This window comes from Scleropages formosus, chromosome 10, assembly GCF_900964775.1.
Source record: "Scleropages formosus chromosome 10, fSclFor1.1, whole genome shotgun sequence".
NCBI classification, from domain to species: Eukaryota; Metazoa; Chordata; class Actinopteri; order Osteoglossiformes; family Osteoglossidae; genus Scleropages; species Scleropages formosus.
This window is the reverse complement of record NC_041815.1, coordinates 2,345,361-2,368,963: the sequence shown is the minus strand read 5'-3', so window position 1 is coordinate 2,368,963 and position 23,603 is coordinate 2,345,361. Positions and strand designations below refer to the sequence as shown.

General features: G+C 40.0%; 1 protein-coding gene across 1 annotated transcript in view; it reads left to right on the top strand.

Annotated features, from left to right (window-relative positions):
* igsf11 (immunoglobulin superfamily member 11) overlaps window positions 1-17,054 on the top strand; it is a 54,913-nt gene extending 37,859 nt beyond the window's left edge. Inside the window, exons 3-7 of the mRNA XM_018765147.2 lie at window positions 4,886-5,093; window positions 7,652-7,807; window positions 11,219-11,341; window positions 15,143-15,290; window positions 16,245-17,054. Of these exons, the coding sequence (XP_018620663.1) occupies window positions 4,886-5,093; window positions 7,652-7,807; window positions 11,219-11,341; window positions 15,143-15,290; window positions 16,245-16,692 (1,083 nt within the window). The 3' untranslated portion in view covers window positions 16,693-17,054. The remainder of the gene's footprint in view (window positions 1-4,885; window positions 5,094-7,651; window positions 7,808-11,218; window positions 11,342-15,142; window positions 15,291-16,244) is intronic.
* Window positions 17,055-23,603: the final 6,549 nt, after the last annotated feature.

The following is a 23,603-nucleotide window of genomic DNA, read 5'->3' as shown; positions in this document are numbered from 1 at the left end:
TTTTTATCTGGTAGATTGAAAAAGCTGGTTTGGCATGGCACCTTGTCTGTGTTCCACAGGGCTAGGCACTGAGTTCTTTACTTCTTCATATACACAGCCTCCCTGGATTCTGTTATTGCCTCTCACAAAATTTTTCTGTAATGTTTTTTTTCATTCTCAACTCTTTTCCTCTTCCCTTTTTTTCTACCGCTAGGATATCCACTAACATTGCAGCTTGTTTCTCAGACATTTCTGTTTGCATGACTGGTCATCATCTTCAGTTCAGTCTTATCTTCATTCAAAAAGCTCCATCTCCCCAGAGGTCCATAAATCTGAGAACTCTTTATCAAACTGGATGATTTGCTCATTTCCCCCACTGCAGCAGTCAAGAGCCTAGGAGTGGAAATAAACTCAGGTCTCTGCTTCTTCCAACACATTGCACTCATACCCCAATCTTGGAGATACTCAGTTGCAAGGTGTACCTGTATCTCACAATACATTCTACATAACTCCTGGACAGGACAGTGATATTCTACCTGGACTACTGCAGCTCCCTTATGTGTGGTCTTCTGTCATCAAGCCTCTACACTTGACTGAGAATGATTTGGCACAAAATGTCTTTGGCTTTCCAAATTGTCCCTATATATTTTCTTCTAGTCTCAGTACCTAGAAGACCTGATCATTGCCTATGCCCCAGCAAAAGCACTGTTTCATACATCTCTGACCACTTTCTGGTTCCACTTAAAAGTGAACCAAAATCAAACATCTGCAGTTTTGGGTTTGATGTGATGGAATGAGGTCCCTCTCTTCCTCAGAACTAGGACATTTTAGCTGTGGTTAAGTGCAAGGCTGCTCCAGGCACTCTGATACATTTATTCTCACAATGTGACAGGATACAAGTTTACTGGAGCGGCATTTGTTTAACTACTCAAAAAACTTTAATATGAATCTTCATTTGTCCTTGGTCCACCCAATAAGCTATTCTGATAAATATGTGGTTGACTTAAAAGTTGAAATAACAGTCAATGCTAAATATATGGGATAATTTCAGTGAACTCTGGTAAATTAGGTCTTCTTTGGTAGGTTTGTATTACTACCCTTGTTTACTGCTGTCACTCTTTTCCTTTGTGTTGCACTGTGTGATGTATGTATTTGCATTTTTCCAGTATATTGGTTATGTCGCTACATTGTTGTGACCCAGTTGTGTTCTGTTGCTAAAAAAATAATCACTGAATCCCTTACAGCTTTCAAGAAAAGTCTGAAAATCATATCTTTCAGATCCACTTCTTTCCTGATCTCTTGAGCTCTATAAATTTGCATCACATGATCTGCCATGATCAGCTTTGCATTTCCTACAAGGCTCAGTTGTATATGCAGCTACTTGTTTAATGTCCCCAGCAAAGAACTGTGTTATTGAACAAAGTAACTAGGCTTCACAAATTTCCTGGTGAGGAAGGAAGAGGCCTAAAGAATAAGGAGCAGGTCTCTTGAATATCTGAACCGCTTGTCCCATTCGGGGTCATAGAGAGCTGGAGCCTAACCCGGCAACACAGGGCATAAGGCTAGAGGGGGAGGGGACACACCCAGGACAGGATGCCAGTCTGTTGCAAGGCACCCCAAGCAGGACTCAAATCCCAGACCCACCAGAGAGCAGGACCCAGTCCAACCCACTGCGCCACTGCACCCCCCTCTCTTGAATATCTGACAGTGCTTAATATGATCCAGAGCTTGAATCAACTGAAGACAAACAGTTGGCTGAGGGTAAATAGGGCTCTTCTAAGGCAAAGAATGGAAAGTGAGTTGTACCCTTCATCCGCCCTCAAGAGTCATGACAAACTTGGAAGGCAGATGTGTGTACAGTGCTATCTGGAGGAAAGTGAATCACAGACAGTTTCAATGATATATCGTTCTGTTGATTCTGTCTGTTGTATTTGGATCAAGAAAAGAAGGCATCACCATCTCATGAAATGCCAAGTTTTGTTGGGCAATTTTTTTGACTTTGTCACTCCAGACCTTTCGTTTCTTCTCAAGAGTAACTCAGCAATCAAGACACATGACCTGTCCCGTTGTCGAGACAAAGTTGTGGAACATTGTTTTGAACATAACCCAAAGGTTAAGAATATATGTCCTATAGTTTCACAGATCAGTGATTATGCAACACATGTTTTATTGTGAGTGAAACTGCTCAGTTACTTGAGAGTAATTCAGTACAAGTTGAACAACACTTTGGTATCTTGCTGGTTGGTGAAAACACAGCGTTTCCCATATAGGGTATCTGATTTAGCCAAAAATTGCAGTTTGTAATTTACACTGCATTTGCAATGCAAGGCTTTTATATTTGTGAATGTTTCTGTGCTCTGGGGCACCCCTGTGGAGAAATCTGTAAAAACAGATAAATCTCCTGCTGTGGACCAAGAGCTGGTTCCACTCCCTTATGCCCAAAGTAATGATTCTATATCCTGATACCTGTGAAAGTAAATGATGAGTAGTGAATACTGCTGGCTAGCTCCAGTCGGGAGCATAGTCAGTTGAGGTGAACTGAGGAAGACATCCTTTCCCTGTAACGCAAGAGAAAAAACTGTGAAAGAAAGGATGTAATCTGTGGGACCTCTTGATTTTTCTTTTTCAGGCAGTCCTGTGATGTGTACATTTTTCCTTCTTCTGTGTCTGTCCAAGTTGCATGTCTTGATCTTGAGAATCTTCTTCCTTGAGCAAACTGCTATAGGCCTCCATCAGGTCATCCATGTTAGCCATACTGTTGTGCTTGGCCTGTTCCAAGTTGAGGAGCACTGGCCCTATGAATTCGCAGCTACCTGAGCAGACTCAAGTTTGAGTGTAAGTTGGAAGTCAACCATGAGTGCAGAATGGAGATCCTCCAGCTGTGTGAAAATGTTCTCAAAATTAAAGTTAGTTGCAGAGCTTTAGCTTAGAAATGATCTAGACTGTTACTTAGATAGAGGGGGTGCGGTGGCGCAGTGGGTTGGACCACAGTCCTGCTGTCTGGTGGGTCTAGGGTTCGAGTCCTGCTTGGGGTACCTTGCGACGGACTGGTGTCCTGTCCTGGGTGTGTCCCCTCCCCCTCTGGCCTTATGCCCTGTGTTGCTGGGTAGGCTCTGGTTCCCTGCGACCCTGTATGGGACAAGCAGTTCTGAAAATGTGTGTGTGTGTGTTACTTAGAGGGCAACAAGGTGGCACAGTGAGTAGCTCTGGTGCCTTGAAGTTCCTGGGAGAGGTTTGGTTTGGATCTGGGTTTGAGTCTGTCAGTGTCAAATTTGCATGTTTTCTCTATGTTTATATGGATTTCTTCCCTCCCCCCTCCAAGGATGTGTGGAACAAGGCAATGGTGAATTACTTCTGTGCCTATCCCTGCCTTGAAAACTCCTTATCAAGAGCCAACATTTATTGAGTGACACTTACACCCCTAACTCTATAGCTTACATTAATGACCCTAAAGATCAGGTTATATTTGTCTGCTACTTAACAATCTTTCATGCTAAGGAAAATTAATGAAAGTGACTATAGTAAATTGTGGGCATACAGTTTAAACCATAAACAAAGTGCAATACTCTGACATAAACAGCGGGTAGCATAGTGGTTTGCGCTGCTACCTTTGGACCTGAAGTTGCAGGTTTGGTCCCTCCCTCCAGCTGTAGTGTTGTTGAGCAAGGTACTTACCCTAAGTTGCTCTAGTAAAATTACCCATCTGTGTAAATGGGTAAATAATTCTAAGTTGTGATAACTGTAACCTTAACATTGTAAGTTGCTTCAGAGAAAAATGTCAGCTAAATGAGTAAATTTAAAGATTGGTGTGGGTTTACATCTGTGAACTTTGAAAAATTTCTGCTGAAAGTGGCATCTTTGTTGTAGAAGCTTGACTGCTTTTATCTTTGTAAAGTACATGGTTGGTAAAAGCCATACATTTGAAAACATTTAAGAAATGCTAAAAAAAATGCATACTGTCAATTCAGCCAATTCACCGGACAACATGTGTTAGACTGTGCATTTCTGTCAGTCACTTCTGCATTTTCTTTCCTTATTAGTGCTCATTAGAGAGCTTATCTTTATATCATATATTTTGATAAAATTTACAATGGAATGAGAAAGAAAAAATTTTACCTATACCGCTTCACTATGTCGTGGTTTCATGTTACATGAATTATTGTACCCTTGATTTTTCTTTTTTAGAAATGAAAGTCCAGTGTAAGCATTCTTGAGTTTGAATTTATTTCCCATCACCACAATATCTTGTATGACAAATTATATTTCATGGTGATCTGGTATTAACACCATAATGACTAAATCTGGGCAGAAGTACTGTGGTAGTTATAGCCTGAAATTAGAGGACCTGGGTTTCAATTATGTTCCTGTTTCAAAAGTCTTGAGCAAGGTGTTAAGTACAAATAATCCAGATGAATAATTGATTAACTTTTTAAAGTAACTTAGTAAACAAACCTAGCACTGTTAACCAATAATAATAATAATAATAATGAAACATTTCTTTGTATCAATTTCTGGGGAGTGTAATGCAGTACCTCCCTCTTGTGGTAGCCACTGAGAAGGACTACAAGGCTCAAACTACACTCTCCTGAAAAAAGCTTTATGGTTTTAGTCTATTCTTATTTCATAGGTTTCTGCGCATATGTCTATGACTGAATAGAATGGAAAAAAAAAAAATCCATGACTGTATGTATTAGAGCCTACCACCTATATGAAGTGTTGCAGACAGCAAGACACAGCCTAAAAATGTAAATTTTTTCTCCCAAAAATGGCTCATAAATCATCTTCAATGGAAAAAAAAAAAAAAGTTTTTTTTTTTGGAATTAATGTTTAAAATTCACTAATTTGTAATCAAAGGAAACACAGCATAACATAATTTGTTGTGATGGCTATCTTTCTGTTTTTACAGGTGATCATTTACCAAGGTGGACAAGTTTTCAGTTTAGCCACCCACCTGAATGGGCGTGTGGGATTCATTGCCACCATGCCCAGCACAAGTGCCTCTATCTTCATCAACAACACACAACTCTCCGACACGGGGACATACCAGTGCCTGGTAAACAACCTCCCTGACCGAGGAGGCCGCAACATTGGAGTGATTGGCCTCACTGTGCTGGGTGGGTGCTCTGGTGCACAATTCCTGTCTACCAACCTTGAACATAACAAGCTATACAAAAATTATTAAACATCACAAATGTATAGTATGCATATTTAGGAATACTTCTTAAATTCCATTGGTTATACACTTCCACCATATCCTGATGTTTTAACCTAATTTTTTCCTGATATTCCTTCTGTATGGTAAACGTCCTAATAGTGGAAAGGTTTTCTCATTATTTCCTATGTTAAAAATTATAGTTTCTCTCCAAGATGACACTTTACATAGGCCACTTTATCAGCTTTCCTATAACAAAACTACTGGTATAAGCTTCCTGGAACTGTAGGACATGAACAGTAGAACATCTGAAATGTAAGTGCAACATGGCAAGAGTTTATTAATGGCTGGAAAGAGGATTATGACTACAAAGTAACATAAGAAGGCAAACGGGTACAACGGTGCTTTGGTAGCCTACAGTTACTGTCACGATTTAGTTTCTCTCATCAAGCTCGTTACGGAACATTTCCCACTTTACACTTACATTTACATTTATCCATTTAGCAGACACTTTTCTCCAAAGTGACGTACACCTCATAGAAAATACAATTTATGCATTACATTAGGAGAAAGAGAGACATAGTTGCAGACGTGTGATTCTTAAGTACAGTTAGTTTCTGTCCAACACATGCACCAATGTTCATCACACTAGTAGCTGCATGAAAGAGTTATAGTATCGATGATTTCTGCTCACCTTCCTATGATTTTTTTTTTTTTTTTGAGATACAAATAAATATTTATGTTACATTACAGGAGTAGCTGTGTAAAGGTTTATCGGGGCATGATATTTAAGTTCGGGTGCATGAACATTATCATCTTACATGAACTTAAGAGATCATGGGTAAAGTGAGTCTGGAAGAGGTGAGTTGTCAGACCCTTTTTAAATGTGAACAGAGTTTCAGCGGTTCTCAGAGAGAGGGGGAGGTCGTTCCTCCACAACGGAGCCAGAACCGAAAACCTCCATGCTTTACCTTTTAATTCCCCCTCGTCTTTTGACTGTGAGCCGTTCTCTCTCTTTTTGGTCAATTTTTTCTTAAGCTTTTTTATTTCCCCTGGTCTATGATGAAACCAAAACAAACACAAACAATGCACAAAAATCAATGAAAATAAAGATGTAGACTAAATGCAGCTCTTCATGTGAACATCAGCCGAGATGGCATCTTTTCATATTCAGCCTGTATCATCTCTGCTTCACTTTTTTGGTGTTAATCTGATTGCAATAATTCTTATCTGAGTGATTCACCCAGGATTTGGGGCTCATATTGACAGAAAGTGTGGATCTTGGAATCCTTGTACTGGAATGAATGGTATAAGTTTGTGAAGTTTTGATTACTGACTGTCCATACATTGTGTCTGTATTCAGATGTATTAGTGCTCATTTTGGACAGACTAAAGGACCGAATATTAAAGACAGATTTCTAACAAATCTGAAATCTGCCTGACTGTCTTTCAAAAACTTTTTAACAGCCTACTATTTAGCAAGCGTCATGTATTCACACTGTGACTTCCGATGCCAGATTTGTTCTGAGTTTGAATTCTTGCTGCAGAATAACTGTAGAAAAGCAGTGTATTATCAACAAAGACTGCCATCAACTTTCATTTCACACTTTAGAGCCGGCATTAATGGCAGTGAAAGCAGTGAAGAAAAAGGGTTGCGTGTAACTTAAAAAAATATTTTAGACTGGAGTTGTGAGTGATTTTTACTCACATTATATTTGCCACTGCTTTACCACTTGTGACCATTTTATTTATATGTATTTGAGTATGTGTTTTATCCAAACTGACACTTTTTCTTCCACTTATTCCACTTCAACATTTAGCTGAGGTGCTTTACTCAAGGGTACTGGAAAAGGTCAATACGAAGACTTGTACCAGCAGTCGTCAAAGTTCTAAGGCCATATAAACCACTGTACTAATAATGATCCATATACAAAATGCAGTGTTACTGAAAACTCATCTGAATTGTTTAAGGTTTATTTACCAAAATTTTACTAAAATCAAAGAAATAACCACAGGCTATAATTAAATAAATTAGATGAATTGACTGCACAAAAGACTTGTGATATACACATAACTCATCCCTTGTAAGAAACTGCCATAACTGTCTGCAGTGAGAAGTCACTGGAGAATAAATTCACATATAAGGCAGGTTGTGTAATCCCCCTCGTCTTTTTAAGTCCTTTGATTAGGCTACACACCGTTAATTAGCATTAACTTAATCCTTAACAAAGTATTCTGGCATTACTAAAGCACTACGTAATTAATACAAATGATCTGTAATTATTCCAGACATCACTTAGTTTGAATAAAAATAAAAATTTTTTATTTTAAATATTTTTTGCTTTAAATTATATTTGAAATGGCTTGTACATAATGTAGAATTGGTTTAATGTGTATGTACGGTACTTACTGTAAATATTTTGGTGTAAGTGTTCCAGAATAGGGCAATACATACTTACAATAAGGCTGTACACAAAAAAAGAAGCCAACTCTAATGCTTAACTTTTTTCTGTCATCCAGTGCCTCCCTCCATCCCCTCCTGCCGCATCCAGGGCAGCCTGGATGTAGGCAGTGACATCATGCTGCTGTGTGGCTCAGAAGAAGGGATCCCCACTCCAACTTATGCCTGGGAGAAGCTTGAGTCTGTGCCGAAGCTCCCCAGCACCGCGATGCAAGGTATAAAACTGCAGCCTGCAGGAGTGGCCTTTTGCCCCACATTTGCTGGTAAATGATGTGGCTGGAGTGGTGTGTTTCCTGCGGCCAGCCCTGACCCTACTGCCCCATGACTAGTTTGTGCTGTTCTGTGAATGTGTGTTCTTAGCTTTGTGACAAAGCTTTGTGACCTCTCCGCTTCCTCCTATCCACAACCGATGTCCATACAGTTTCACATTTGTACTGCTACTGTTGATACAGTGCAGCTTTATTTCAAACAGCACTTCAGAAATGTGCACAAGGTAAAACACATGGCATAGCAGACAAGACTTCATGCTATCGTTATTGAAAAAAATATGTCTCAATAGTAGCAATAATGCATTGTGACAAATTTAGCAGCTGTTTCTGTTCTGAAATAAGATAGATGTAATGCAAAAATTAAGACTCATGTCAGGCCTCATTTCACATTAAACAAGAGTAAAGTAAAAATAATTATGACAAAACAAATTAAAAAAGACAATGATAAAAAAAATAGTAATTATAATTTCACCTTCTTTAATACTAATTGGCAGGAGCTTTTGCTTTGATTACATTTAGCACATCTGATTATTTCAGTTTTATCTTTTTTTGGTACAAAATATCAATTTTAGTCAGTTTACTGGGGAATCTCCTGCATGCAGCCTTTTTTAGGAGCACTGTTTCAGTTATTCCCTCCATTTTGAATAAGATTGCATTCTGTTCAAAGGTGAGATTCATCTTTAACTTCACCTTTCTGACAGACGGGAAGGTCATTTGCTCCAAAATATGTTAATATTTGAACTTTTTCATTTTCCTATCTTTACCATCTGTCCTGATCAAAGTCTCTTTCCTCACTGAAGAGAAGCACCCCACATGATTTTAGGAAACTACCATTTGTCTTGGAAAATTTATATAAACCCCAATGATATTTTTGTTGCAAATAGCTTCTGCTACCCTACCCCACAGCTTACACTTGTGAATATATATGAAATGGATGTAATATGCAGGGAGTGGCAACTTACAGCCATAAAGACCTGTAGCTCCTTTAAGGTTGCTGGTGCCCTCATGATAGCCCCTCTTATGAGTGATCTTGCTTGTTCACTCATTTTGGAGGGATGTAATGATCTCTGTAATGTCCTGGCGGTGCTATATTTCCTGTACTTTTTAATGATACTTGTGTCTTCAAAATTCTTTTATATCCATTTCCAAATCTGATTTCCAACAAGATCCAGATGTTTTGTTAATTCTGTGTGTACCATAGTTATCTTTCCATATCTCTGCATTATGCATCCAAGAATCCTAGGAAATCTTACAGGGTAGCTGATTCTGTACAGCCTTAATTAATCATTTAAGGTGATGTCAGGTCAAAGCCAGTCACTTTTTAACATGATTTGTAATGTGATCTGAATATAGTTACAACTCCCAGGATAAATGCTAAGGCAGCTAAGGCATTGAAAGTTTTCTGTTATTATTAATATTTAATTTATGAGTTCTTCGATATTGCTGGTTATGAGTGTTGGAGTACAATTTAACCAAAGGCAAGAATGAAGCTACAAATCACGTCTCCTCACAGAAAACAGAATTTTGTTAAATGGCAAGTTATTTAAGATGTGTAAGATATAGAGAAATAAATTCAGTTCAGTTTTTTATAGAGCACTCTTCTCCCACAGTGACATAGAGTGTAGAAAAAAAGATTAATAATACAAATATATTGTGGTTTATTAAATTACTACAATAGCTATGTAATTACTAAAGTTGTAAGTAAGCTTTCGTGCTGTTGAGGGAAGGAATCAAGAGACAAGGCAGGAAAAAACTTCTGGGGGTCCAAGTGCCAGTGGCTGCTTACTCCTCCTGGGAATTCTAGATTAAAAAATAAAAGTAAATTTACAACTGTTTATATCATTATAGCTAATTGCTAATTACTTGCTGGCCTGGTTCACACAGACATGTCTTGTCCACAATGGCATGCAGTCATCAGCTTCCATTAACATGAAGTGCTGGTATCATGGCCAGCCTCCTTGGGTCTCATCATGAGGAAACAATGCTCAAATTCAAAAAGATAAATCTAAAGGTCATTTGAATAAAATAATATAGAAAAGAACGTATGTGTTTTTTTTCTTCATAACTACGTATATATACTGATTAACTGAATATACTTCCATCCATCCATCCATCCATCCATCCGTCTAGTTTCAAGAACTGCATGTCCTGTGCAAGGTCATGGTGAACCACGATGAACGATGGGATGCCAGTCCATTGTAGGATAGCCACACATGCATACACTCACTCACCTGCCCATTCACACACTACAAGCAATTTAGCATCACCAATTCATCTGAACTGCATATCTTTAAAATATGGGATAAACTGGAGCACCCAGAAGAAACCCATGCAGACACAGTAAGAACATGCAAACTGAATACAGGCTGAGCAGGGATTGAATCTAAGTTTCTTGCATCACCTTTACTTGCTACTTGCTGTGCCATCATGCCGCCCCTGAATATACTTGTAAAGTTACATTATTTATTATTTTAAATAATATACAGCTCTTGTGAATCTGTAAAATTGAGAAACACAAGCAATTGTTTGTGGAGACAAAAATCAACACACTTGTGTGGATTCACAGTTCTGTTGGTGTTGTCTGCATTGGAACCTGCTCTGTAATTCTCTGTACCCCTGCCCCTACAAGTACAGAAGCTCCATACAAGGTCTTCCCACATTTCACAGGCTCAGCTGGAGCTGTGTGAGCACTGCAGAAGTAGACATTAGTGAATTCTCAAATTTTAAGCACTGATGTATGTGGTTCCAAAAACAAAGAAACCTACATAAAATATGAGGGGTTAGTGTAATGCATTTTAAGATCAATCAACACACATAATATAAATTTGCTAGTGAAAACAGTCCAATATGAATGTTAAATTATTAAAAAACAGTAATTTCAAGATGTTCCTAAAAACTGAAAAGATTGGATATTTACCTTAATTTCAGCCTTTTAGTCAACAAAAGCTGAAATTTCAGTGAAGGTATGTAGATTTTATCCACTATAAATAATATATTATCTAAATTAAAGTTTGAAAACAGAATATCACAAGGTGCCTTGTCTTTTAGTACACATATACACTTCCTTAAAACAGTGCTTCCAAATGTTTACCTTTGTCTTTATGTTCCACAGTATTAATATTTTCTCATTTTTAAATGATCCAGTTTGAAGTTGGATAATATTAGACTTTATGGTTCTAAATCGGAGAGTTATGTTAATCAGCATGATTTTTATATTGTTAAATCTATACAAGTACTTTTTCATATTTTACAGTAATGATAGCATGATGTCTGAAAATAATTATTTTTGTATCAATAATAATTTCATTGTTGCAGATTTAATGGGTATCAGTGTCATCTTGCTTGCCTTCTCCACAGACCAGATGCAGGGTACAGTTACACTGCGCAACATCAGTACGGGCCACTCCGGCTTGTACCAGTGTACTTCCTCCAATGCCATTGGAAAGAGCACATGCCTACTCAACCTGCAGGTTGTAGCACGTAAGTATGGGACAAGGCAAAGCAAAGCATGGCAGGCTGCCATGGTTCTGCCTGTAATCTCATGAAATCTGTATTTACATTTGGCCATCTGCTGCCCTGTGTACTCAAGCAATATTATACTGATAACTTGCATTGAATGGTGAAACATAAGCTGGTACAACACTCAGCAGCAATCTGCAGGGATTATTTTTTTTCAGTTTATGCACAGCGTATGTAAAATGACAACATGATGAAATCATATAAGTTATATAGCTAAAATATTTTTTTCAGTATTTTATTAATTTACAGTTCACTCATCTCGTAAAGGAAATTTTCTCCTTACCTTACAGCAATAATAGAATAGTTTACAGACCTGCAATAATGCACTGAGACATAAATAAACAATTGTGTTAAATAGAAGACAAATGGAAATAAATATAGAATGAACTGTAATATAACCACATTTTCATGCAGTGTTAACCTAAGATTGTGAGAGGGACAATACTGGCTGACGACCCCTCTCAGGCTCCTAATATGTTTTGCCCATCCTTGTTGCTGGTCCAGTTCATCCGGTGATCTAATAAATTTTAATTGGTCTACAATACAGTAAGAAATATAGAGAACAGTGAGTTGTGTGCAAAAGAATAAGTTATCAGAGAAAAGTTTACACTACACTGGATTCATGTTTAATATGTATATAATATAATATTGTATTATTTCAGAGTTTAAATTACTGACTAAAATGCTCATAATAATTAGGAATATATCCTACTCAGGCTGCAATTTAAAACACTTTTGAGAATTTCTAACCTGTAAATATTTTGTCACACAATCTTTGAATACTTCTACACCAAAAAAAAAAAAGGAATAAATAAAAATTCAGTGTGTATAAATTACTTTCAATACTTTATTTAAATATAAATTACTGAGCTCTGTTAAGTTGGCCCTGCTACAAACAGCACAAATGAAATAAACCTTATGATTCGTTAATGCTACATTTGTGCTGTTTTGTGCCGAAAAACTAGAATTTGCCCCGTTGCAGTTTTTGAGATATTAACATTTATTTCAGAAGTGGGGGTGTGGTGGCGCAGTGGGTTGGACCGGGTCCTGCTCTCTGGTGGGTCTGGGGTTTGAGTCCCGCTTGGGGTGCCTTGCGACGGACTGGCGTCCCGTCCTGGGTGTGTCCCCTCCCCCTTCAGCCTTACGCCCTGAGTTGCCGGGTTAGGCTCCGGTTCCCCGCGACCCTATATGGGACAAGCGGTTCAGAAAGTGTGTGTGTATTTCAGAAGCGGCATCACTCCAGTGCCCCTACAACGCCGCAGGAACTCGAATTTGGGTTCATCATTTGTGCCGTTGAAACCTTGTTTCTATCTTTGTTACTTCTGGAAATAATAGGGGTTGTTTACGTAGCACGTGACATCACCAGCCCCCCTACAATGCCGCAGACACTCGAATTGGGGCTCATTCATTAGTGCTACATTTGTGCCGATTTCTGGCGTTTAAACCGTAGTTCTGCCTCCTTTGGTTCTGAAGATATACATGGTTGTTTACATGGCATGTGACCTCACTCCAGCTCCCCTACAATGCTGAAGAAACTCGAATTTGGGCTCCTTTGTTAGTGCTATATCTGTGCCAATTTATGCTGTTCAAACCGCGGTCCTATCTCTTTTACTTTTTTAAATATAAAGGATAGTATTTCGCATGACATTACCTGGAACCATGAAGTTGGCCCCCCTACAAATAGCACAAATAAAGAAATGTATATTTTTCATGAGTGCTACATTTGTGCCGATTTGTGCCATTTTAACCGCTGTTCCATCTCTTCTACTTCTTAAATATTAAGGTATACTGTATATTACACATGATATCATGGCGGTATTTCAGATTTCAGGTATTAGTGATTATAGGACACGTTATTTCTAGCAATATTCAGAACATGTACATTATGACTTGCAGCACTGCCTTTTACCTGATCCTGTACCTCCCACTTCACTCACCAGTCCACGTTGTGGTCGAACATGATGGAAAAACTGCTGCTGTTCGATGAACAGTATTGATTCACCCAGGTCGACACGACGAGTGTAGAAAAAACCACACAACTGTTAACGTTGAGGTTTTCTTTTTTTTTGTAAATGAACAACAGAACTGAAAACATGTACAGATTCCTGCAATGTTTCCAGTGTGCTGTGTGCACTACACATGTGTTGTTCTGTGAAACAATGCCAACTTAACAGAAAACATGAAGAAATAAATAAACGTGCTGGAAAATTGCTTGTTCTCTCGCTCCTGTTTGGAAATTATTTTGTGTATGGGCGGTCACGGAGGGGGTGCGGTGGCGCAGTGGGTTGGACCGCAGTCCTGCTCTCCGGTGGGTCTGGGGTTCAAGTCCCGCTTGGGGTGCCTTGCGGCGGACTGGCGTCCCGTCCTGGGTGTGTCCCCTCCCCCTCCGGCCTTACGCCCTGTGTTACCAGGTTAGGCTCCGGTTCCCCGTGACCCCGTAAGGGACAAGCGGTTCTGAAAATGTGTGTGTGTGTGTGTATGGGCGGTCACATCTCCCGACCTCTACTAATGTAGCGCTCGGACCCAGATCCGGCCTCATTCTATGGTATAGTGTTTGTATGTAGCTTTTAAGTGTAAAGTTTCTTTACATATCATTTTCTTATTTCGGAAATTTATACTGTTGGTGGGGGTGCGGTGGCGCAGTGGGTTGGACCACAGTCCTCCTCTCCGGTGGGTCTGGGGTTCGAGTCCTGCTTGGGGTGCCTTGCAACAGACTGGCGTCCCGTCCTGGGTGTGTCCCCTTCCCCCTCTGGCCTTACGCCCTGTGTTGCCAGGTAGGCTCCGGTTCCCCGTGACCCCGTATGGGACAAGCGGTTCTGAAAATGTGTGTGTGTGTATATTGTTGGTTATGCATGTATATAATAAAACACATTTCAATAGTATAATAACTCTGTGACATCACATGGACACCCTGCCACACCAAAAGGATGCTGGGTCCTTGTAAAGACTTGTTTTATTTCGGTGTGTTTAATTACAGCACAGCAGCCACTTTGATTTTTTCACTTGTTTAAAGTATTGTGACCGTTGAAACATTTTGATAAACAATTTCCTCCCAGAACTGCTGTGAGCTGGGTATGTAAGATTATTTTAAGACATGTTCATAAATAACAATCATTTTTTTCTCATAAGTACGATTTCTCAAAAATTATTATTTTGCAGATTTTCCAAATACTTCGTAAAGTTGTATGTTTCATTGTCATGCCTGTAATTTTAATTATAGGTTTTTAGGGAGATTTCACCGCCAAAGCCAAATGCTGGAAACACTGCAGTGTATAATGACCCCCAGTTCGAGTGTCTGCGGCATTATGGGGGCTGGTGACGTCACGTGCTATGTAAACAACCCCTAGAGCCCCCTTGTAGGAGGACTGGAGCGACATCACTTCCAAAATAAACAAATTAATATTGCAACCACACAAATTCTAATTTTTACAGCACAAATGTAGCACTAATGATTCATAAGGTTTATTTCATTTGTGCTCTTTGAGCTGGGGCAACTTCATGGAGCTAAAATACTGCTGATAGAATAAATAGTAATTAGTTTAATTTCCATGATATCTGAAGCAAATATTTTTAACAAATCAAACACAACTAGCTAAAGGTAGTTTTTTTTTCTTTTGTTTATATCTTATCCTTTAAATTAAAGGCTTTAGCAAAAGAGTTTGGATCTTTTCTGGTGTAGGTTGTAGAACTATTGATTTTGATTATAATTAAATAAGTCCTACATTATAATTTACTAGTGTTTCTCCTTTGACTCCCCTTTAGCTGAGCCACAGAGTGTGGGCCTCATTGCAGGGACAATTGCAACAGGTGTGCTGGTGGTCATCATTTGTTCTCTTCTTGTGGTGGTCACACTATTCTACTGGAAGAACAAAAATAAATATGAAGATGATGAGATCCCCAATGAGATCAGGTGGGTTTTTTGTTCTTAAAGTGCTTCTCATTAGTTCCATGGTTTTTGAAGAAGACCTTATCAAACGAAGAACAAACATTGCTTTATGATATAAATATGTCAGTAAATATGACTGTTATTGGAGTGTAAATAATTATTACACTTTGAATCTACTCTTTAATGTACCACCTGCTTTACGTTTATATTTATTCACTTATCACATACTTATACCAAGAGTAAAAAAGGCAAAAAGCTTTAACTGCAGATATGCCATTTTCAAAACAAAATTAGTTTCTCCATCACTAAAAGATGTGAGAAGCTGTGGAAGTAAAGGGGAAGCAAACACAGGACAGTGGAAGAAGGACTGGAAGAAATAAAAGGAATGAGCTGTGAGGGAAAACATTTAACAGGAGAGAATAGATAGAATTAACGAAGTAGGTGGCAACTTGGTATAAGAGCAGGAGCTCACAGATTTCACTTTCTCAAAGAGGTTGAAAGGCAGGGAATGAGGCTTTGTTTGGATTCCTGGGGTAGATGGGGTAGGTGGATGGTGGAACCTGTTTGTGATGGAATCAGCTTTGTATTTAAATAAGGCAAAGCAAAGTATCAGGAGCAAGTGTGGAAAAAGGAAAATGAGGGGAGATGATGAAAGAAAAATGATGAATAATTTTTTGGGATTGATGACTTGAGAGTGCAGTTTATTATGTAAGAGGTTGCTGACAAAACAGCAGGGTGAAAGGATGAAAGGGGCTCATTTAAAGCTGCTAATAGCAATCTTACAAATTTGTAGCTGCTAAGAATTAAATATGTTTTACACAGATTTAATGTGAATCTCTTTATTTTCTACAATAATATAACCTCTAAGAGGGAAAATTATATTCCTGTAATTGAGTTTCTGTTTACATTTTAAAAGATCAATGTGAAATTAAAGTGAGTATTGATGACTTTAGATTACTTGTCTTTCTTTTCATTTAGGGAAGATGACCTCCCACCAAAGAGGTCCTCTTCAGTGAAGGCTTTCCATGCTGATGCATCATCATCAGAAAACGACACACTCACTTCAACCAACACCTATAACAGTCGATACTGGCACAACCCCAAGCCCAACTATGACACCAATTCATATACACGCTACAATGGAGATACACGACAGACCTTTTCTCCTGGTCCTGTTTCTTCCACTCACCCCACCTTTGCCAATGGCAGCCACACCCTTCCTCCGCCGAAAACTCTGGTTGTTACCACCAACTCGGCTCCCTCCCCACCTGCCATGGTGCGGAGCAATGGCTCCATCAGCTTAAAGCAGGTTCCAGCTCATGGCCAGCACACTCACTCATATGCTGTGAGCCAAGCTACACTGGAGCGCATGGGTGCTGTGCCAGTCATGGTGCCTGCTCAGAGCAGGGCAGGCTCCCTGGTCTAAAACTCTCCTTTGCATCTTTCCTTTTCATTCAGCAAACAGAATTGTATAATTTACAGTTTTGCAATTTTTACAATTTAGAGTTAATTTTATGCCAACACTGTTTTAAGGCAACACTTGGCTTAAGTTCTTTTTCTTTTTTTTTGCTTTTTTAATAGCTTTTTGGTCTGTTTTTTAAACTCATGTTTTTGACATAGCAATGACAGAATACCTTTTGGAAGCAACGAGTAATTTGTGGTAAAGTAAGCAGCTATGTAGTCACTGAGATGTGTCTGTATGTTCAGAATTTTACTAATAACATAAATGCAATTTGGGCATTTTATAATATGTTAATATTAGAAAATGTAGGTTATATATTTGATAATGATGTAAAATACATGAAAATACTGTAAAAATATATTCTGAAGTTGACTATAGAGGTCTTAAAAATACAAATTTTCAACCTGGAGATGGCCTTAGAAAATGATTAAATGAAAGTTATGGCTTTGAGTTGTGTCATGTTTGTTGTAAATAATGCATGTTTTATATATTATACAAACAGTCCTTATTTAGGTATCATGTCAAAGTACTACTATGATGTTATGATAAGACAGTTGGTCAGTGAAAGACAGCTGGAACAGGGCAAGTGAACAGCATACAGTTGCATACATTTTGAATATCAGGTAGGGTTCAATGCAGCTAGTAAGATCATCAGTGTTAGGAGGAATACAGTTAAAACAAGCAGTTTAAATTTGGCTTCTAAACTGAACTAAAGCACAAGCCAGTGATGAAGATAACAATCTTAAATAAGTTTAAGTGAAAAAAGAGTTTTCTGTGTCCATTCACATTTTTATATGTTGGTATTGGACATTATTAGAAAGTCTACAGGCTATATATATATATATATATATATATATATATATATATATATATATATATATAAATAAATAATATATATATATATATATATATATAAATAAATAAAGTATTTTGTCCTCTGGGATAATCCATTTTTAAGTTTTTTTTTTTTTTTTTTGAAATCCAAATTAACTTAATTTTTCAGCCATAATTAAAATGTTATGTTCTTGTACAATTGAGCAGCACAGATGCACATTATTCTTCAGTAAAAGGATGCCTGAATGATAGTCAAATGTTTTACAAACCACATTGTGGTAATGATAAATTTTGACATTGCTATGTTCACCAAGAGAGCTTGAAAGTTAAATTTGAAAGAAAATACTATGTTTTCTTCTTGTTCTGGACGTTGGAACATTATTTTATTTTGGGTTGTGCTTGCAAGACTTTAAAAACAGAACAGAATTAAGAAAAGAAAAAAAAAAAAAAAACACTATAAATATATTCTTAGATGTACACTGGGTCCTTGTTTTACAAACATTTGAATTATAAATTTGAAGATACCAAATTTTTCCATTTATTCACATATTCTTATTAATTTTTTGTCACATTTCTATTTTCAAAAGTTTATTCTCTGCTGATTGAACATCACCTGCATTTCCACATCCAGCCATGAACTGGAGATAAAGAGCACCCAGACAAGAATGTGAGACCGGATTAATTCAGCAATTATGTCTTTCCACAATGTTTCCACAATGTATAGCGTTCAAGAGTGCTAATGATGAATAACATGAATACTGCACATTTCTGGCATGCATTGCAACAGTCAGCATTAAAGGAATTTTTTTGGAGACAACATGTTTTTATTTTCAGTAATTTCCGATTAGTTTTAATTCTAATGTAGTTCAAAGCTAATAAAAATGTTAAAACTCTTACAGTGCATCTTTTATTTATTACAGTCATGTACATAACTTTAACAGAATCTACCCATATAAACCAAGGTAAGTTTCTGTTATAATGCGTTGGTTTTTTTTTTTTTTATATATATATATATTTTTTGTTAATAGCGCACTTCTCTCACCAGAGTAGTGCAGAGTATTGAAAAACAGATCAATGCAAGAGACAGTGGTGATATACAGTATATAGCAGAGTCTGATAAGTAACCCAGCTGGCAGTAGATTAAAGGAAAACTACAACAACAAAACTCTTAGCCACAAAGAAGGAGGGCAAAATGAACTTCTAGGGGGTCAAAGTACTAGAGGCTGGAGATTCTTCAGATCAGGAAAATGGGTGACACAAAGCTAGAGACGGTGGAGGCAGAAACCATGTTCCAGGCTCAGGTGGCTAATCCTGTGAGGATAGAGACAGGTTGTACTTTCCTAGCATCAGATGGCATCTGGATTATTAGGCTGGTTTGAAAGTGGGCTTCTCAGGCAGATCAGGAAGAAAGAGAAGAATTAGTGAGCACAGAATTAAGTTTTCAGTTATTTTTGAAAATAATGACAAAAGTGACATCTTTCATAGAAGACATTGCATTCAACAGAGTAGGTGCCTTGTTGCTGAATGTTCTGGCACCTACTTTTTTTCAGACTGATCTCTGGAACTACAGCCAGATTTGCATTCTGCGAAAAAAGAGCACAATTTAGCATATAGTCAGTGAAGACATGTGAGAGGTAAGACGGACCCTGACCTGTCAGTGTCTTGTAGGTGATGAGAAGTAATTTTTACATTTATATTTATTCATTTAACAGACGCTTTTCTCCAAAGCAACATATATCTCAGCGAAAATACAATTTGTGCATTACATTAAGAGAAAGAGACATGGCTGCAGACATGTGATTCTTAAGTAAACCTAGTTTGCTACTTTCCACTTGATGCACCGATGTTCATTGCTTGAGTAGGTGAATAAAATGCAGGATAGATGAACTTAGTCGCATTTGTATATATGATCAAAAAAATTATAAAACTTGGCTTTAATTATTTGTCTGAAAGAATAATGTACATATACCATTTTATGCTACCCCCTTCAAAGTAACCCCCCCAGGTGATATGCATTTGTCCCAACATCCCTGCCACTTTCACAAGCAATCCTGGAAGTGTTATGTGACAACTGTTACATGACAAAGTTCTGAAGTCACATTAGTTCAAATGCTTTTAGCTTCATTTTCGGGAATACAGACGGTCCCCAACTTACAATGGGGTTACGTTCCAATAAACCCATCGTAAATCAAAAAAAAAAAAAAAAAGTAAACTGAAATTACATTTAATACACCTAACCTATCGAACATCATCGCTTCTCATCCTTTAAGATGGTAGACTAGAGATCGTTGATTCCAAAAGTCCAAGTTCACATGCGATGGACATTACAGGCTTGCTGCCTTCATGCTGGGCAATTACCCTGAGATTCTTTTCAAGAGTACAGTGGTACTTCGCTACTTTTCGTTAATTGGTTCCGGGAGGCGCGGCGAGTACCAAAAACGATGAGTACCAAACAAATTTTTCCCATAAAGAATAATGTAAATAAATTTAATTCATCCATCCATCCATCTTCCTCCGCTTATCCGGGACCGGGTCGTGGGGGCAGTAGTCTAAGCAGAGCCCCCCAGACTTCCCTCTCCCGGCAAACCTCCTCCAGCTCCTCTGGGGGAACCCCAAGGCGTTCCCAGGCCAGCTGGGAGACGTAGTCTCTCCAACGTGTCCTGGGTCTGCCCCAGGGCCTCCTCCCAGTGGGACATGCCCGGAACACCTCCCCAGGGAGGCGTCCAGGAGGCATCCGGAACAGATACCCGAGCCACAGCGGCTCTACTCCGAGCTCCTCACCCTATCCCTAAGGGTGCGCCCAGCCACTCTGCGGAGGAAACTCATTTCTGCCGCTTGTATCCGCGATCTCATTCTTTCGGTCATGATCGAGAGCTCATGACCATAGGTAAGGGTAGGAACGTAGATTGACAGGTAAATTGAGAGCTTCGCCTTACGACTCAGCTCCCTCTTCACCACAACAGACCGGTACAATAACCGCATTACTGCGGACGCCGCACTGATCTGTCAACCTGCCGCTTCATTTTTCCCTCACTCGTGAACAAGACCCCGAGATACTTAAACTCCTCCACTTGAGGGAGGAGCTCCCCCCTAACCCGGAGGGGGCAATCCACCTTTTTCCGACTGAGGACCATAGTCTCGGATTTGGAGGTGCTGATTCTCATCCCTGCCGCTTCGCACTCGGCTGCAAACCTCTCCAGTGCACGCTGCAAGTCTTGATTCGATGAAGCCAACAGGACCACATCGTCCGCAAAAAGCAGAGACAAGATTCTGCGGCCACCAAAACAGACACCCTCCGTTCCCTGGCTGCGCCTAGAAATTCTGTCCATGAAAATAATGAACAGAATCGGTGACAAAGGGCAGCCCTGGCGGAGTCCAACATGCACCGGGAACAGGTCTGACTTACTGCCGGCAATGCGAACCAAGCTCCTGCTCCGGTCATACAGGGAACGAACAGACCGTAACAGCGAGCCATGAACCCCATAATCCCGAAGTACCCCCCACAGGATGCCACGAGGGACACGGTCGAATGCCTTCTCCAGGTCCACAAAACACATATGGACTGGTTGGGCAAACTCCCATGAACCCTCCAACACCCTAGTGAGGGTATAGAGCTGGTCCAGTGTTCCATGGCCAGGGCGAAAACTGCATTGCTCCTCCTGTATCCGAGGTTCGACTATCGGTCGGATGCTCCTCTCCAGTACCCCGGCATACACTTTCCCAGAGAGGCTAAGGAGTGTGATCCCCCTGTAGTTGGAACACAATCTCCAGAAACATCAGAAAGCTACACTGCAATATGTCTACGATCGCCAGCATCTTCTGGAAATCGGCAATGCAGGTAACCATCATCCATCACCAATGACTACTGAGAAGCTAAGAGGCCTTTGTTTACTGCGGAAGCCAGACCCCGAGACCGCGGACTCGCCTAAGGCTGCTACCCACACAAGGAGGTGCCGCAAGCGGTGTGAGGGGGGACGCAAACGCGGCAAGCGCAGAGGCATACGTGCTAGGCTAAAGGCTAACCCCACAAGACCAGCTCTTCCAACAATCCTGCTGTCAAATGTACGCTCACTAGAAAATAAACTGGACCTAATTCAACTCTGCCGGACTACACAGCGTGAGACAAGGGAGTGCTGCGTGTTTGTTCTTACCGAAACGTGGCTAAACAACAACATCTCAGACTCCGCCAATCAGCTGCACGGGCTAACATGCTACCGAGCGGACAGAGATAGAGCGCTGTCTGGTAAGACTCGCGGTAGCGGCTTGTGTGTATATATTAACAAGGAATGGTGCAACAATGCTGTGTTAGTGTCAAAACACTGCTCGTCGCTGGTGGAGTTTATAATTGTGAAGTGCCGACCCTTCTATCTGCCGAGGGAGTTCACAACCATTGTCATCGTTGCTGTGTACATACCCCCTTGTGCAAACGCTAATGACGTGATTCGCGAACTGTACAGCGCTATCAGCGAGCAACAAACAAATAACCCGGACGGCTTTTTCATAATATCCGGTGACTTTAACCACGCAAACTTAAAGACAGTCTTGCCAAAGCTCTACCAACTCGTGAACTTTGCAACAAGAGAAAAACACATTGGACTTGGTTTATACAACAGTAAAAAATGCGTACAAAGCTGCACCCCGCCCCCATTTCGGGTACTCAGACCACATCTCTGTTATGCTAATTCCAGCATACAACCCACTTCTCAAACTTGCCAAACCAGTCCAAAAGCAGATCACAGTATGGCCAGACGATGCTACCTCAGCACTGCAGGACTACTTCCAGGACAGAGACTGGAACATGTTTAAAGAGGCAGCCACCTACCATGACCACACAGACCTGCAAGAATACACTGAAACAGTGACTGCTTACATCAAAAAGTGCATTGATGATGTGACAGTCACCAAGACCATCACCACACATGCCAACCAGAAACCATGGATGACAGCAAAGGTCCGTGGGCTGCTAAAGACCCGTGATGACGCATTCAGATCGGGAGACAAAGCAGTCCTCAAAACAGCAAGAGCTAACCTGTCCCGTGACATCAAGAAAGCAAAACGGTTATATGCACTAAAAATCAATAATCACTTCAGTGACAGCAAGGACACACGGAGTCTGTGGCAAGCTATTCAGACCATCACAGACTACAAGCCCCTGCCACAGGGCTGTGATGACGACACATCCCTCCCAGATGCACTTAATGAGTTCTATGCACGGTTTGAAATGCAGAATGACAAGTCTGCACACAAACTACCCACACCTCCCAATAACCAGGTGCTCTATCTGTCTCCAGTCGATGTAAGGAAGACCCTATGGCTGCAGGTCCTGACAACATACCAGGCCGAGTACTGAGGGACTGTGCTGAACAGCTGACAGATGTCTTAACAGACATCTTTAACATCTCATTAAGCCAAGCAGTTGTCCCCACATGTCTCAAGTCCACCACCATCATCCCAATACCAAAGAAGTCAGTCACCTGTGTCCTGCCTGAATGACTATCGTCCCATAGCACTGACCCCAATCATGATGAAGTGCTTTGAGAGGTTAGTCATGCACCATATCAAATCGAATCTCCTCAACACACTTGACCCGCTCCAATTTGCATACTGTCCAAACCGCTCTACGGACGATGCCATTTCCTCCACTCTCTACCTGGCTCTTACCCATTTGGAAAACAAAGACTTATGTTAGATTGCTGTTCATGGACTTCAGCTCAGCATTCAACACAATAATCCCACAACAGCTCATCAGCAAACTAAACCTGCTGGGCCTAAATGCCTCCCTCTGTAATTGGATCCTGGACTTTCTAACCGGAAGACCTCAGTCAGTCCGTGTCGGCCACAACACCTCCAGCACTACCACACTGAGCACAGGTGCCCCACAAGGCTGTGTGCTCAGCCCGCTGCTCTTTACGCTGCTGACCCACGACTGCACTACCAAGTTCAGCTCCAACCACATCATCAAGTTTGCTGATGACACAACGGTGGTAGGTCTCATCAGCAACAATGATGAAACACCCAACAGAGAGGAAGTGGCACAACTA